The 16257-nt window shown below is 43.3% G+C and overlaps 1 protein-coding gene across 1 annotated transcript in view; it reads left to right on the top strand.

Annotated features, from left to right (window-relative positions):
* MAP3K1 (mitogen-activated protein kinase kinase kinase 1) overlaps positions 1-16257 on the top strand; it is a 34324-nt gene that overhangs the window by 15050 nt on the left and 3017 nt on the right. The window contains exons 6-18 of the mRNA XM_029073717.2: positions 465-586; positions 3208-3289; positions 3399-3588; positions 5512-5781; positions 7311-7432; positions 8893-8984; positions 9308-9497; positions 9981-11250; positions 11768-11920; positions 13347-13509; positions 14154-14285; positions 14450-14592; positions 15807-15938. Coding sequence (XP_028929550.2) covers positions 465-586; positions 3208-3289; positions 3399-3588; positions 5512-5781; positions 7311-7432; positions 8893-8984; positions 9308-9497; positions 9981-11250; positions 11768-11920; positions 13347-13509; positions 14154-14285; positions 14450-14592; positions 15807-15938 — 3061 coding nt within the window. The remainder of the gene's footprint in view (positions 1-464; positions 587-3207; positions 3290-3398; positions 3589-5511; positions 5782-7310; positions 7433-8892; positions 8985-9307; positions 9498-9980; positions 11251-11767; positions 11921-13346; positions 13510-14153; positions 14286-14449; positions 14593-15806; positions 15939-16257) is intronic.

Genomic DNA, 16257 nt, shown 5'->3' with positions numbered 1-16257 from the left:
CAAAATGGTGGACTTTTAAAAAATATTTTGAAAGGTCGTTATGTTTATTTGTTCGAAAAATATCTGACGAATTTTTATAAAATGCAATGGCCTTAAGTCATAACTTAGATGTGTCTACATCTTGTAAAAGAAAAGGTTATTTAAATTTTGCCTACAATTCAGTCTCCATTTAAAAAAGAGGGGAAAATATATTGGCCATTTTTGAGCGGCAGCTACAAACTACAGTTAATTGAAATTTCAGATTTGAGAATAAAATCATTATTGCAAGCTTTTTCCATTAGACTCCTTATATTGAAATAAACAGTGTAGCGTTCCTCTAGTCTGTAAGCTCCAGCAGGGAATGTGTTCTTCTTGTTGTGTTGCACTCTCTCAAGCACTTAAGCGCAGTGCCCTGCACATAGTAGGCACTCTGTAAAGACGATCAATTGATGGATATGACATGTGTCTGCCTTTTTTGCTTATAGTATGAAGGATGAAGAGGAACAGATGTGTCCTATCTGCCTGTTGGGCATGCTCGATGAAGAGAGCCTTACAGTATGTGAAGATGGCTGTAGGAACAAGTTACACCACCACTGCATGTCAATTTGTAAGTTTCTGTTTCATTTGTGGAAGTGATGAATCTATTGCTTTCCGTCCATTTTCTCTCTTAAGCAGGGGTGGATTCAGACTGTAATCCCTACCCCCTAACCAAGCAATTGAATGCAACATTGAAAACGTTTGTAAATGCCTTCTAGGTGGCTGACCAGTCCCTTTATCAAGGCTAATTTTCCCCGGTCAGGGAAACAAACTAGGTCCCAGAGAATAGCCAGGTGGTAAAAACAGCAGTGTTTGCTGCTTCTAACTCCCTTGGAGCCCAGTTGACTAAAGCATAAATCTGACTGTCTCTTCCTCATTTCAATTTTAGTAATCAGTCAGTCTTATTGAGTGCTTACTGTATGCAGTAGACTGTACTCAAGCGCTTGGGAGAGTATAATGTAGTAGAGTTGGTACACTCTGAAACCCAAGTCCCTAGAAATAACAAACAGGATTACTAATCAGAGAACCACTTCAGCTAATAAGGGAGATTCCATTCGCCACCTCAATTTCTTAGTTTCTAAAGTATACTCATCCAACCTCTGTATGCATCACAGTTCCTACAGTGAAGGATTTATCGTCCAGTTTAGTTTTCCTTGAAAATAAAAATCTTAAAATTTGATATTTTAAAGCAGCCTTATAAATTAAATGCTAATAGGGATAATAAAAACTAAAGCATAGTTAAAGTCTTAAAATAAATTTCTATGATCAGTATACAGCATCGTGCTTAAATTGAGGGGGAAACAGATATTTAAAGTGAGGCATTATGGCCTTTCTGACCCTCAGTTCCTCATATGTAAAATAGGAGAATTGACCTGCTCTCCCTGTTCTGAGACAGTGAGTCCTGAATGTCTCTACTCTAGTGCTCAGCACTTAAGTCCTTGGGAAGCACCGTGGCCTACTGGATAGAGCACGGGTCTGGGAGTCAGAGGACCTGATTTCTAATCCCAGTTCTGCCACTTACATGCTCTGTGACCTTGGGCAAGTCACTTCACTTCTGCAAAGTGGGGATTGATATTGTGAGTCCCATGTGGGACATGGATTGTGTCCAACCTGATGATCTTGTATCTACCCCAGTGCCTGGCACATAGTAAGTGCTTGAGAAATACCATAAAAAATAAATAGAGATTACTGCTCCGTGATTATGGGTTTAGTGCTGTGTCAAAATTCAGCAAGAGATTTTGAAGTCGTTGTTGATTGTCTTAGAAGTATTAGCTCAATATGCAGCAGTAGCCCCCCCCACCAAAAAAAAAAATATTACAGTATTTGTAAAGTGCTTACCAAGCCTTGTAGTTAGTGTTGTGCTGGAAACAAGCAAATCGGGTTGAACACAGACCATGTCCCATGTGGGGCTCACAGTCTCAATCTCCATTTTACAGATGAGGAGACTGAGGCCCAGAGAAGTGAAATGACTTGCTCAAGGTCACCCAGCAGACAAGTGGCAGAGCTGGGATTAGAACCCATGATATTCTGACTCCCAGGCCCGGGCTCTCCCCACAGTGCCATGTTTAACCAAATGTTGGGTATCATCGGGAATGGGTCACAAAACTAAACAATTGGCAGAGTCGTGCCACTTTTTACCCAGGGCATCCCCAAACCTGGAGTATTACATGCAATTCTGGCTACTGCGTTTTAGGAAGGACAGAGTAGGGGGTGGAGAAGGTACAAAGAAGGCAACCACTTCTGCAAAGTGGTTTGAGGAGCTTCCCTGTCAGGCAGACTGTAGCCTCCTTATGAGCAGAGGTCTGCATCTTCTGTGTGTTGTACTTCCCCAAGCGCTTAGTACAGTGCTCTCCAAACAGTAAGCACTCAATAAATACGACTGATGGAGAAAGAATTAGGCCTTTTCAGTAATTGGAGTCCACAAAAATCATGTTCAGAGCCAGGACCACAGTACTGGAGTTTGAGTCACACACTGAAGTTTGAAGGTGGTAGTTTCAGTTAAACAAAAGCAAGCATTTACTCCCATCCCAAGAGATACTAAACAGTGGAATGCTGGGCCTACTCTCAGTCTGAAAGTTGGAGAGAGAGGTTTGGATAAATTCATGAGCAGACATTCAACAATCCAAAGTTACGGTGGGGGTGGGGGGGGGAGAGTTAAAGCTGCAGGGGCAAAGTTAGGAATGTTAGTCCATCTCTAACTGAGCTGCTGGATGGTCAGAAGAGCTTCCATTCTCTTTCCCCCCCAGGCAGCCTATGACAACGATTCTGTTGGAAACAGAATCCTAGGCTAGGTGAACCATTCATCTGACCCAGTAGTATTACTCAGTCTTCGGTTCTTAGTGTAGTATTTAAAATCAAAAGCAGATACCAAGGAAAACAAACTCTCAATTTAAGGTCTAGAAGTTAAATTTTTGGCAAGTTGCTCCAACGAGCATGGCAATTTAAGCCACATTCCCTCCCCCCCACCCCGTCCCACCCACCCATATCCAAATCGCTCCTGAATGTGGAGAAAGCAAAACAGAACCTCCCGTTCCTGGGCTTATATTTTCGGGTGGACTCTGGACATAACTAAAACTCACGGCCCGAGCGTTAATGCTGGTCAGTGGTGCCCCACAATGCACCTCTAAGTGTCCTTCTCTTGTGTGTTTGAAGTCTGCTTTTGCTACATGCTGTATTTGTATTATCTTACAGGGGCCGAAGAATGTAGAAGAAATAGAGAACCTCTGATCTGCCCTCTTTGTCGGTCTAAGTGGAGATCCCATGATTTTTATAGGTAAAGACGCCAGGTTAATGGCTTCTGGCTGTGTAGTATCAACTATGGATGCCTTAAAATGAAGTGTGTTTTGTTTCCTTTAAAAAGCAGCCTCCCGTTTTCCTTTCAGCCACGAACTACCTAGCCCCGTGGATTCTCCGTCTGTCCTCCGGACTGTTCAGCAGCAAACACTGCAACAGCAGCAGCAGCCCCTGGCTGCATCACCAAGAAGGAGCCAAGATAGTAATTTTAACCTTACTCATTACGGAGTTCAGCAGATCCCTCCTGCTTACAAAGATTTAGCTGAGCCATGGATTCAGGTAACCCGAGCCGCCTCTTCAAAGATTTTCTTGAGCAGCATTTGGATAGTGCTGATTTAACGTATTTATTTATATGCATCTTTATAATATGTCATATAATTGACTTGAGATGATTGTACTTGTATTTTTATTATATATTTTTATATAAAACTGTATGTGTATGTTTTTGTTCCGATTCCTTCTACGAATCCCAGGTTTTGAAACTGAACTGACCAGACTGTAACTACTTGGGTTGTACTTTTGCCTTGCTCTTTCTTCTGAAACGTCTCCTGAACTCCCAACCCCTGTGCATTTTCAGTGATAATGCAAGTGGCTTTAAAATAGCATCTGCCAATTTCTTAAGAGGCCAAGGATGAATGTGTAATCAAGCTCTTTGGACTTGAATGAATCCTACTCTGTTCCTCCGTTTCCGTAATCAGGCTCTTTGGACTTGAATGAATCCCACTCTGTTCCTCCGTTTCCTTTCTGTTCTATTCTCGCTTCCCATTCCAGGAGCCATTTTTTACCTGGTTGTCTGAGCATTGTTCAGTTATTTTGGTTAACTCAAAGGTGTAAAGAATTAAGTTTCTGCCTCCTCATGATTGTCTCATTTCAGTGGATCTATCAAGTGATGACAAGGAAAGGGATATTTCCTTGGTTTTCTTTCATCGCCTTTTTATTTTTTTACATGGTACTTGTTAAGTTCTTACTATGTGCCTGGAACTGTACTAAGCTCCAGGGTAGATACGAGATAATCAGGTGGGACTCAGTCCCTGTGTATGATGAAAGCAAAAGGATTTAATTCTCATTTTGCAGAAGAGATAACTGAGGCAAGTTAAGTGACTTGCCTCAAGGCACACAGACAAGTGGAGGAGCTGGGATGTAGAACTCAGGTCTCTGGCTCCCAGGCCTGGGCTTTTTCCACTAGGTCACACTGCTCTTCAAAACTATATAATTAAGTTATTTCTGTAAATCTGGAGGGAAGGTTGATGGAAATTAACTGTGCAGGAGGTGGAGATCTATTTGGCCACAACACAAAGATGACTGGGAGGCTTCCCATCCCGCCTTTCCGCACCATCAGTCTGGATCTGAAGGAGTCTCCATTTGGAGAAGAGCTTCACTTCCAGACTCACTCAAGGTTTTAAACGCAGAAGGTGTTAGGATGGGATCTCTTGTTGGTTTCCACTCGTTTTTCGTTGACCCACTGAACCTAAGGAGTCATTTTACTTAGGATCACTGCCTGTATCCTCAAATCATCTTCAGTTTTAGTTCATTTTCAGATTATTCATTTAGTTGCAGTTACTGAATGCTTACTGTGTGCAGAGCACAGAACTAAGTGCTGTAGAGCGTAGTGCTAAGTGCTCGGGAGAGTATAGCACAACAATAAACGGGCACTTTCCCTGCCCTCAACGAGGTTACAATCTAGAGACTGTAAACTTTAAAGGTTAGAATCCTCATTCCTCTCCTGTCTTAGAAATGCATTATGATGATATATCTTTGTATGTATTAATAGCAAAGGAATGGAAAAATGCCTCTTACTTTGTTGCTAAGGTCAGAATGAATGATTTTGAGTGAATTTGATTTTCGTGCCTGAGGCGAAAAGCACTTAAATAAAAAGAGTTTACAATCACTGGGAAGCAGCATGGCTTAGTGGGAAGAGCACAGGCTTGGGAGTCAGAGGACATGGGCTCTAATCCCAGCTCTGCCACCTGTTTGCTGTGTGACCTTGAGTAAGTCACTTCACTTCTCTGTGCCTCAGTTACCTCATCTGTTAAATGGGGATTAAGACCATGAGCCCCATATGGGACAAGGATTATGCCCAACCTGATTACCTTGTAGCAACCTCAGTACTTAGAACAGTGCTTGGCACATAATAAGCGCGTAACAAATGCCATCATCATTATCATCATCATCACTCTGATGCATCGCATTTATTCTGCCTAGGTATTTGGGATGGAGCTGGTTGGCTGCTTATTTTCTCGAAACTGGAATATCCGCGAGATGGCACTCAGACGTCTATCCCACGATGTCAGCGGGGCCCTGTTGTTGGCTAATGGCGAAAGCACTGGAAATTCTGGCAGCAGCACAAGTGCCGGAGGAGCTAGTGGGTCATCTCAGTCCGGTATCTCAGGAGACGTCGTTGTGGAATCGTGCTGCAGTGTTCTGTCCATGGTCTGTGCCGACCCCGTCTACAAAGTGTACGTTGCTGCTTTGGTAAGTTGTGGATCTCTAGTTAGCATCCACTTAGGGGCTTCTGCGTTTGAAAGTCGTCTCCAAATCTGAGGGTCGGGAATCGGACTTTGGAATTCCCGCTCTAACTAGAGAAGCAAGATTAAAATGGATAGGTCTGCAAGCGGATGGCCCCTACTCTAAAATGCAGAAGCGTGGCTTAGTGGTAAGAGTACGGGCTTGGGAGTCAGAGGATGTGGGTTCTAATTTTGGCTTCGCCTCTTGCCTGCCGTGTGACCTTGGGCAAGCCACTTAACTTCTCTGTGCCTCAGTGACCTCCTCTGTAAAATGGGGATGAAGAATGTGAGCCCCATGTGGGACAGCCTGATTAGCTTGTATCTATCCCAGTGCTTAGAACAGTGCTTGGCACATAGTAAGTGCTTAAGTACCATAATTATTATTAGCAGTATAATTATTATGCCAAGCAGAAACATTTAGGTTCTGGGTGGGTGCTTAAAAATCTGAGTGCGTCTTTCTTGGCAATTATTGTATTGTATATTCAGACCATTCATTATTTTCCATTAGCTGTTCAAAAAGTAATAGAGGTCATCTAAATAGGTCATCTAAATATTGGCCTACACTGTCTTTGCTTTTCACATCTTTTTCATTTCCTAAACCCCCAGAAATGCCAGAATACTAACTGTGACGTTATATTAAGTGATGACTTGTGTTTTTGTTACTGTTGTTCTGGAAAAGTATGTTGAAGGAGGAAAAGGGAGTGAGATCAGCAGATCTCATATAGAAGCAAATACTCTCCAAAACTACCGTAATGTGATTTACAGGATTGTATTTCTTTAAAATCCAGCCATTTTTTAAATCTGATTTTCATAGGGCAAAGTCCATCCATTTTTAAACCCGTGTTTCGTAAAGTACTATCGTTCAGCACATGAGAGCTTTCAGCTCTCTTTTTCCTGTTTTCCATTAGAGGTTGTCCAAATAGCTACATAGTTTTGAAGACATTTTGATACTTGATTTTGAATGACTACTAAGCGCTGGGGTGGATACAGGACAATCCAGTTGGACAGTCCCTGTCCCACATGGGACTCAGAGTTTAAGAAGGAGGAAGTAGGATTTAATCCCCATTTTACAGATGAGGTAACTGAGGTACAGAACAGTGAAGTGATTTGCCCAAGGTCACACAGCAGACAAGTGGCAGAGCTGGGATTAGAACCCAGGGCCTCTGACTCCTGGGGACAAGATCCTGAATTGAGAGAGATTTGGGAACGCAAGGGAATTACCTTAAATCGCTGTTAATTGCCTCTCTACTTTTTCGTGGCATAGAACTGTAAAGCTCCATGGCTCCTGAGTAACGAGTGTTTGTTAGGAAACAGAACTTTCCATTTTAATAGACTGTTAGATTTAAATTCATTTAGAAGGATAATATCTGTGCTTTGCAGTATTGCTCTCTGAGCGATAAGTAAAACTTTCTTATCAATTGTATTGAATCTTAGGTAAATTTGAGTAGTTTTGTAAGGATGGTTGGATTGACTTTCTGTTTATCATTTTCCCTTCAGAAAACTTTAAGAGCCATGCTGGTATATACGCCTTGCCACAGTCTGGCAGAAAGGATAAAACTACAGAGACTTCTCAAGCCAGTTGTAGAGACCATATTAGTGAAATGTGCGGATGCCAATAGGTATGGTGCCTATTTCATATGAACTCGTTGCAATTTGTCAGAAACCTTTTCTTAAAGCTTGGAATGCTGCTTCCTTTTCTAATGGAAAACTTGTAATGAAAATGGAATATTATTAGTTTGTAACCTGCGATCTAGAAAGGAATTCCATTTCTACCATCATCATTTGTAGAAATAATGACCCTGGGAATAATACCATGATTATTATGTGCCACCATTGATCAATAGCATGTACCGAGTGCTCGCTGTGCCGTGCAGAGCACTGTACTAGGGCTCGGAAAGGTACAATATAACAAGAGTTCCCTGCCCACAACGACCTTATTGTCTAGAGGGGAAGACAAGCATTAATTTAAATAATTTATAGTATAAAATTTATAGCCGTGTATGCAAATACTTTGGAGTTGAAGGTAGGGAGGATACCGAGTGCCCAAAGATGATGATAATGGTTTTTGTTAAACACTTACTATCTGCCAAGCACTGTTCTAAGTACTGGAATCCAGGTGCGTAGACGAAGACACGATGCGCTTCTACCATTTCTTTCCGAATACTGTTAGCTCTGGCAAAACATGTTTTCTTTACATGTTTTGGATGAAACACTTTACCAGAGTTAATAATCGTGCTCTGACAGCCCACCTAGGCCTAGATGTGAGGCAATACAATATTTGAAGGAAAGTTTTTATCCATGTCTGTGGCTCCTCCTGCTGACTCTGAAGTTTTGTGACCCCCTCATGTTACCACAGAACTCCTTTAGAATACTGAACGTCCATTTCTTCCCTTTTTTGGACTCCGGCATCTGTTAGATAATTAAAACTGAATGCTTCCCCTGGTTTATAAATGGAGAAAATTAAGCCCAGAAAGATGAAATGGTCTTCCTTATTAGGTTATAGACTCCTAGGGTCAGAGACCGGCTCTAGTTTTTAAAATGTATTTTCCTAGCATTTAATACTAGTAAGCTTGTTGTGAGCAGGGAATGCGTATGTTATTGTGTACTCTCCTGAGGGCTTAGTATGGTGCTCTGCACACAGTAAGCACTCAATAAATGCGATTGACTAAGTAGTACAGTGTTCTGCTCCCATTAAGCATTTAATGGATAATCTGTGGAAAGTAATAACCCAGCGTGTGAGAGATCAGGTCAGCACATTTTATTTAGGGTATTGATTTTAGAAACTACGCAGAAGTTTCAGTACTTCTGGAAGCATTTTTTTTAAAGGACCTGTGGGCTACTGGAGGAATTTTTTTTTGAAGAAATAGTGGTTTATTACATAATACTAATGGAGTACTGAAACTTTGAGATGACAGTCGTCAGCTGTATATGGTTTTCTAGTACCTTAATGATGAAATTAATTTAATGCTTTTCTGATGATTTTGGTTTTTCCCAACTGCTTTTCCTCTTTTTTGAAAAAGGGGCCCTTTGCTTTCTTTGATTTTTATCCAGTGTAACAGTGCTTTCTTTTTCTTCCTAGCCGCACAAGTCAACTTTCAGTTTCAACACTGCTGGAGTTGTGCAAAGGCCAAACTGGAGAGCTAGCAGTCGGTCGAGAAATACTTAAATCTGGTAAACATTTTGGTTGGAAATGCATTACTACATCCTATTTTGTTTTAAAAACTAACTCCATTTGCCATTCTCTACAATATTCTACCAAGCCATTCCAGACTTGGGCATCCTATTACCGTTGTTTGAATTTGTTTCCTTGTGTAGTCAGTTAACTGAAGAATTGAAAAATGTGTAGTTGTCTACAGGAAAAATTACTCAAACCAGTATGAATTTAGTCTCCTTTGTATAACAGTGGCTTTGGTCTTCTATTGATAAAATAGATGCCCCCCAGCTGCTGTTTTATTTTTGATCCCTTGCTAATTCTTATTTTCTGCCTTTCTTAGGGTCCATTGGCATCAGTGGTGTGGATTATGTCTTAAGTTGCATTCTTGGAAGCCAAACTGAACCAAGCAACTGGCAAGCACTGTTGGGGCGCCTCTGTCTAATAGACAGAATGTTATTGGAATTTCCTGCTGAATTTTACCCCCATATTGTCAGTGGAGAGGTTTTACAGGCTGACACTGTAGTAGACAGGTACTTATCCTCAGGCATTTTATTGCTTCTCTCCCCTGCCCCCCAAAATTAATTAAAGCATTAAAAATTCAGTTAAAGCAAATGCACATTGTAGGTCTATGTGTTCTGGGGATTAAATTAGTTGCTGTAGTCATTCTGCTGGGGTCCTGGAGAACTGTGGGAAGCAGCAGGATGTAGTGGATAGAGCACGGGCCTGAGACTCAGAAGGTCATGGGTTCTAATCCTGATGCCCCCACTTGTCTGCTGCGTGGCCTTGGGCAAGTCACTTCACTTTATTGTGCCTCAGTTACCTCATCTGTAAAATGAGGATTAAGACCGTGAGCCCCACGTGGGACAGGGACCGTGCCCCACTAGATTTGTTTGAATGCACCCCAGCATTAGCACATAGTATGCACGTAACAAATACCACGATTATTGTTATTATTATTATTATTAGTTTATGCTTCTTGACACTTCATGCAAACTGGGTGTCTTATTTTTCAGGTATAAAAAGCTGCTGTCCCTCTTGAACTTTGCCTTGCAATCCATTGATAATTCCCACTCGATGGTTGGCAAACTCTCCCGAAGGGTGTTTCTGAGTGCTGCAAGAATGGTGGCCAGAGTGCCCCAGGTGTTCCTTAAATTGTTAGAAATGTTGAGTGGGACCAGCTCAACTCATTACACGAGGATGCGCCGCCGCCTGATGGCTATCGCCGATGAAATGGAAATCGCCGAAGCCATCCAGTTGGGTACGGACGACTCCTCGAGTTGTCGGCGGGACTGCTTCATGTCACCCTGCACCCCTGATCCCTCCCCAGAAACGCCGGAAAATAATTCCCCCGACTACCTGATCCAGCTCGAAAAAACCGGGAAAGGATTGTGCGACGTGAAACTCGGCGCCGGCCCCGAGGACGTTTCGGAGACGCTGGCTGGCCTTTCCGTGGGACTCCCGGGGTCGGTGGTGACCACGGAGCAACCAAAGCCTACACTTCAGACGAAAGGCAGGCCCCTCAGCCAGTGTTTGAACTCCTCGCCTTCTTCATCAGGTCATTCCCATTTGTTATTCCCAGGCCTGCCCTCCCCTTCATCATCTAGCCCGTCCATCCCAGCCGGCCCCGTAACAGATCTCTCGAAACACAGACCCCAGGGATTCGTTCCCTGCAAAATGCCCTCCGCCTCGCCTCAGACCCAACGGAAATTTTCTCTCCAGATCCAGAGGACCTGTTCTGAAATGAAAGAACTTGAAAAACTTTCCCCGATCTTTACCCAGGCGAGGCCCGTGCCTTCCGCTCACATACACAGGCCAAAGCCATCTCGACCTACCCCGGGTGATGCGAGCAGACCGGGAGAGATCTCAAAAAACAGCATGACCCTCGATTTGAACGACGCCTCGAAGGGTGGCCGGGCTGGCTGCGGCGCCGTCATTCCAAGCGACGAGACGGTTTTCACACCGGTGGATGACAAGTGCAGGCTGGATGTCAATTCGGAACTCAACTCCAGCATCGAGGACCTGCTCGAGGCCTCCTTGCCCTCGAGCGACAGCACGGTCACTTTCAAGTCCGAAGTCGCGGTCCTGTCTCCTGAAAAAGCCGACAACGACAACACGTACAAGGATGACATGAGTCATAATCAGAAATGCAAAGAAAAGATGGAAGCTGAGGAGGAAGAAGCTCTAGCGATCGCTATGGCCATGTCAGCATCTCAGGATGCCTTACCGGTAGTTCCCCAGCTCCAAGTTGAGAATGGAGAAGATATCATCATCATTCAGCAGGATGTGAGTACTTGGGTTGAAAGTGTCCGGGGATTTTGGTTTGCATCTCTCCGAATTGGCTTTCAAAAAGACCCCCCTGTGGCCAGCACTAGTGGTACTTTTAAAGCGTGCTTTTTCGGTGTCACTCAAGTAATGGTATTTATTGAGCACTTTCTGTGTACGGAGCACTGTTGTGTTTGGAAGAGCGTGCGGTTTGTTTGAGCCGAGATTTGATTGCCGAGAGAGCATGTTTTCTTTGGGTGAGTTGGAGGGTTACGATTCTCTACTTAGAGCCAGCGGCCGTTCCGTCTGGCTCGTGCACCTCAGGTCCGAAACTTAAGTGGAGTAAAAGAGACAGTAAAGGGCCGGCCTCTTGTCTCTCATTTTACCCTCATTTTGGAGAATTAGAGCTACTGGGGTTTTGAGGGCAGGGATCAACGTGCCTATCGTCTATATTAGATTGTGCTCACCCCAGGGCTCAATTCAGTGCTCTGCGCTTAAAAGGTACCATTGATTGACTTCGGTTTGGTTTGGTTTGCAGACCCCAGAGACCCTGCCAGGACACACCAAAGCAAAACAGCATTATAGAGAAGATGCAGAATGGCTTAAAGGTCAGCAGATAGGACTTGGAGCATTTTCTTCTTGTTATCAAGCTCAAGACGTGGGAACGGGAACTTTGATGGCTGTTAAGCAGGTAATGCGTGCATTATCAAAGAAATGACCCAAAGGTGATAATTAACTGAGACAGACCCATTTATCTAGCAAAGCAGGTGGTGAAAGGTAAATCTGCTTCTGTGTCTGTGTTTGGTTCTGTTCACGTTACTGGGCCTATAAAGACATTTGAACTTTAGATTCCCCTAAACACTCGGGATTCCTTTGTTCATTAAACCAGCATCCTTAGAAATTTTTGAAACACAAAGAGTTTAGAGCCTCCTCATCCCCTGATACACATTATGCTTTGGGCCTCAGACACTAGGCATTCGGAACAATACCAGTTGGGGATGAAGAATATTCGTTTTCGACATAAATGGTATTTTCCTTTACCCCAGCTATGCATAGATGAGAAAAATGTCAGATTTTTGAGAATTCTTATGCTTTGAAAATCAGATTCGAGAGCTTACACTGTATTTGAAGATGGTTTTGTGATTTAAAAAGAGGGATTTATTCAGAAGGGCCATTGAGAAGGTGGATCAGCATAGATCAGTTTGCTTCTAAGAGCATGGGCTTTGGAGTCAGGGCTCATGAGTTCGAATCCCAGCTCTGCCACTTGTCGGCTGTGTGACTGTGGGCAAGTCACTTCACTTCTCTGGGCCTCAGTTCCCTCATCTGTAAAATGGGGATTAAGACTGTGAGCCCCATGTGGGACAACCTGATTCCCCTATGTCTACCCCAGCGCTTAGAACAGTGCTCGGCACATAGTAAGCGCTTAACAAATACCAACATTATTATTCTAATGATTCACTTTGGCACTGTGCTTCATTTTGCAGTGACTTGTTATTCTTTGCATCGAATTAAAGTGGGTCCGCACCTAAATTAACAAAATAGATAAAGCGTTCATTTCCAGCCCTCCCCAAATCTCCCTTCTGATGAGAATCCAGACTGTAAGTTCCTTGTGGGCAGGGAACATGTCTACGAACTCTGTTGAGTTGTACTCTCTAAGTTCTTAGTATAGGGCTCTGCACAGAGTAGGCACACAATAAATATCACTGATTTGTTGATGTAATTAGTCGGGTAGGGAGAGAGGTTAATTTAGAGCGGACCAAGAAGCAATCCACATAGCTGTTAAATTTACCCGTGTTTAAACCAATCTTAGCTCCAACCCTCCATCTGTTGTATTGTTCTCTCCCAAGCTCTTAGTACAGTGTTCTGCACATAATAAGCACCCAATCAGAGCTGGTGACTGATTTTAATCATGGTGACTACATCCCAGTTTTCTGCTGGGGAAGACTTTGTGATTCCCATTGTAGAATTTGTGCCGCTTAATCAGGTTGTTGCAAGATCCATATTACTGCACATGTCAATGCTTTTGAGATATTAGTTAACATGATTTAGATTGGGGGATTTTAGGTAAATCCACATTTTCAGAAATCAGTCTGAATAAAATTTTTGCGTTGAAATAGGTGACTTATGTGAGGAACACATCGGCAGAGCAAGAAGAAGTGGTTGAAGCCCTGAGAGAAGAGATACGGATGATGAGTCACCTGAATCATCCTAACATTATTAGAATGTTGGGTGCTACTTGTGAAAAGAGCAATTACAATCTCTTCATAGAGTGGATGGCAGGTAAGCAATCCATGGGGCTGAAGAAAAGAAATAGGAAAAATTTTGGTTTATCTGGTTCATTTAAGAGAAGGATCGTTTGGTAATGAACTAGTCCTGGGAGCACATTTTGTTCATTTTCATGGAACCAACCAAAATATAAAACCTGAGCATAGCAATAGTTCAAGAAACTGGGGGATCTTGACAGGATTTAGAGAAAATTCTCAGATCCTTGTCCTCAAGTAACGTGATGTTTGTTATGTAATGTTAGGCACGATAAAAATCCGTCAGGCTTTTACCGATTTTGTTCCAAAGATCACTGGGGCCTGGATTTTAAGTGATAAATGTAGAGGTGCATTTTGTCCTTCCCACATGTTTAGTGCAGTGAACCCAGTGAGCTCTCAATAACTACTACTGTTTAGGTAGTTAATATATGCTGAGATTGTCAAAGTCCTAGTGTCGTGAGACTGAAGAGGCCTCGAGAGGCCTGGTCCCCTGCCTCCAAGTGTGCCAATAAGTATAATCTCTTGACCTCCGACTCAGGTGGCGTCGGCGTCCAATTCCCACCTGTGAGTTCTTTCCCAGGGCTTAGTAGATGGCTTTGCACACAGCAAGCACATAATAAATGCTATTTCTACTACTAATGGTTTGGAGGAATTGTCTTTTAGGAGGATCAGTGGCTCATTTGCTGAGTAAATATGGAGCCTTCAAGGAATCAGTAGTTATTAACTACACGGAACAACTGCTTCGTGGTCTCTCCTACCTCCACGAGAACCAGATCATTCATAGAGATGTCAAAGGTGAGAATCCCACTAAGCCATATCTGTAAACAGAAGAATTTAACAAACAACTAAATAGCTCAAAGACATTTTAACTCAGTTGGGGAGACTGTGAAAATAGAAGAAGTAGGTAATCCAGTGTTTTTAATAGGAAGCCAATGAGAGTCATGTTTTGTTGTTGACAGGTGCCAATTTGCTGATTGACAGCACGGGTCAGAGATTGAGAATTGCAGATTTTGGAGCTGCAGCCAGGTTGGCTTCCAAAGGAACTGGGGCGGGAGAGTTTCAGGGGCAGTTGCTGGGCACCATCGCATTTATGGCCCCGGAGGTAAGAAGCGACTTAGAGTTTGGAGGGTTGTCATCCGCACATTATCTTTCATTGAAGTGCCTGAGCCGATGATGTCATTCTGAAGCAGGAGACGGCCCGGAAAGACATCCTCCCTGACTCTTTCCATTTCCGCTCCTGCCCCTTCTTCCCTTCCCAGATTTCAACCCCACAATTCTAAAAGGGGCTGTATTTTTTTCTTAGGGTATTTCCAACGAGGAATCTCCAGGGTGGTTTTCAGTTGCCCTCTCTAAAGTGCCGATTTTGATCCGATTTGGTGAATTTCACCTGTTGCACCTCAGTGTTCCCTTAATCAGAATACAGTCAGTTCTCCTGGAAAGCAGGGGTTTGTGTTCAAGGAGGACCCTTTGCTACTCAAAACCCATAGTGCCTGGAGAGAGTCCGGCCATCTGACACTACATCATGGTGTATCCAGAGGGGCACATTGTGAGGTGAACGTGTCCGGATTCTTCAATAGAATGTGATCTGAATTGCGTAGTGAAAACACACTCTGGGAGAACTGACTGGGTTTTTCCCCAAAACAATTTGTCAGACTTCAGAGTCACAGCAGGTTGTATCAGCAGGCTGATACATAGCCAGATAAAGAGGGTGTCTCGTTCTCCTTTGGAAATTACTATCCTTCCTGATGGACTAAATGGTGCATAGAAGTTTGGCTGAGACCGTGCTATGTAAGGGAATGTCTAGCTCAAGGCTCCAGCCAGTACTCTGAACTTTATAATCAGAATGAAGCTGAATATCGGGGCAGTCGCTGCTGCCAATTTTTGACCTGTTGAGCATCAATAACGACCTTATATTATGAAGCATTTTCGTTTTGTCTCCTGTAAGTTGTTTTCTTAGTCCTTATTAAGCAATAAACTTCCTTGATATATTGATGTTAGCCATTTTCTTCGTAAAATCGGTCCAGTGCAGCTGAATATACAGTGAGATGACTTGATATCTCTGGAATGACATTTGCAAAGTCTCATTATTCTCTGAACTCATGTCCTGTCATCTGATATTTGCAGATGAAGTTTATCAACAAATTGAAAGAGCAATGAATCAAAGAAATAAATCCCACCCAGTTAGGCAGTAAACAACCCTGACCTCTGATAGCCTTAATTTGTTCTGGAGTTCGATGCTGTGATTGCTGTCTGTTTTCCAACTGATCTCTTCACCTGTGGGTGACGTGCTCAAGATTACCGGGCCTTCTCTTTTAGGTGCTAAGAGGCCAGCAGTATGGAAGGAGCTGTGACGTGTGGAGTGTTGGCTGTGCTATTATAGAAATGGCTTGTGCCAAACCACCGTGGAATGCAGAGAAACACTCCAATCATCTGGCTCTGATCTTTAAGGTGAGTGTGCAGATGGACACTAGGCATCAGGGTTTGTGACACGCTTACTATGTGCCAGGCACTGTACTAAGCAATGGGGTAGATACAAGGTAATTGGCCTGGACACAGTCCCTGACCCAGTTAGGGCTCATGACCTAGTGGCAAGAGTACGGGCTCCAGAGTCAGAGGACGTGGGTTCTAATCCCAGATCCTCCGCTTCTCAGCTGTGTGACTTTGAGCAAGTCTCTTCACTTCTGTGCCTGTTACCTCATCTGGAAAATGGCTATTAAGACTGAGCCCCATGTGGGACGGGGACCGTGTCCAACACGATTACCTTGTG

The sequence above is a fragment of the Ornithorhynchus anatinus genome, chromosome 10 (assembly GCF_004115215.2).
Source record: "Ornithorhynchus anatinus isolate Pmale09 chromosome 10, mOrnAna1.pri.v4, whole genome shotgun sequence".
In the NCBI taxonomy this organism is placed as follows: Eukaryota; Metazoa; Chordata; class Mammalia; order Monotremata; family Ornithorhynchidae; genus Ornithorhynchus; species Ornithorhynchus anatinus.
Note: the sequence above shows the minus strand (reverse complement) of the source record. Positions and strands in the feature narration are given on the sequence as shown.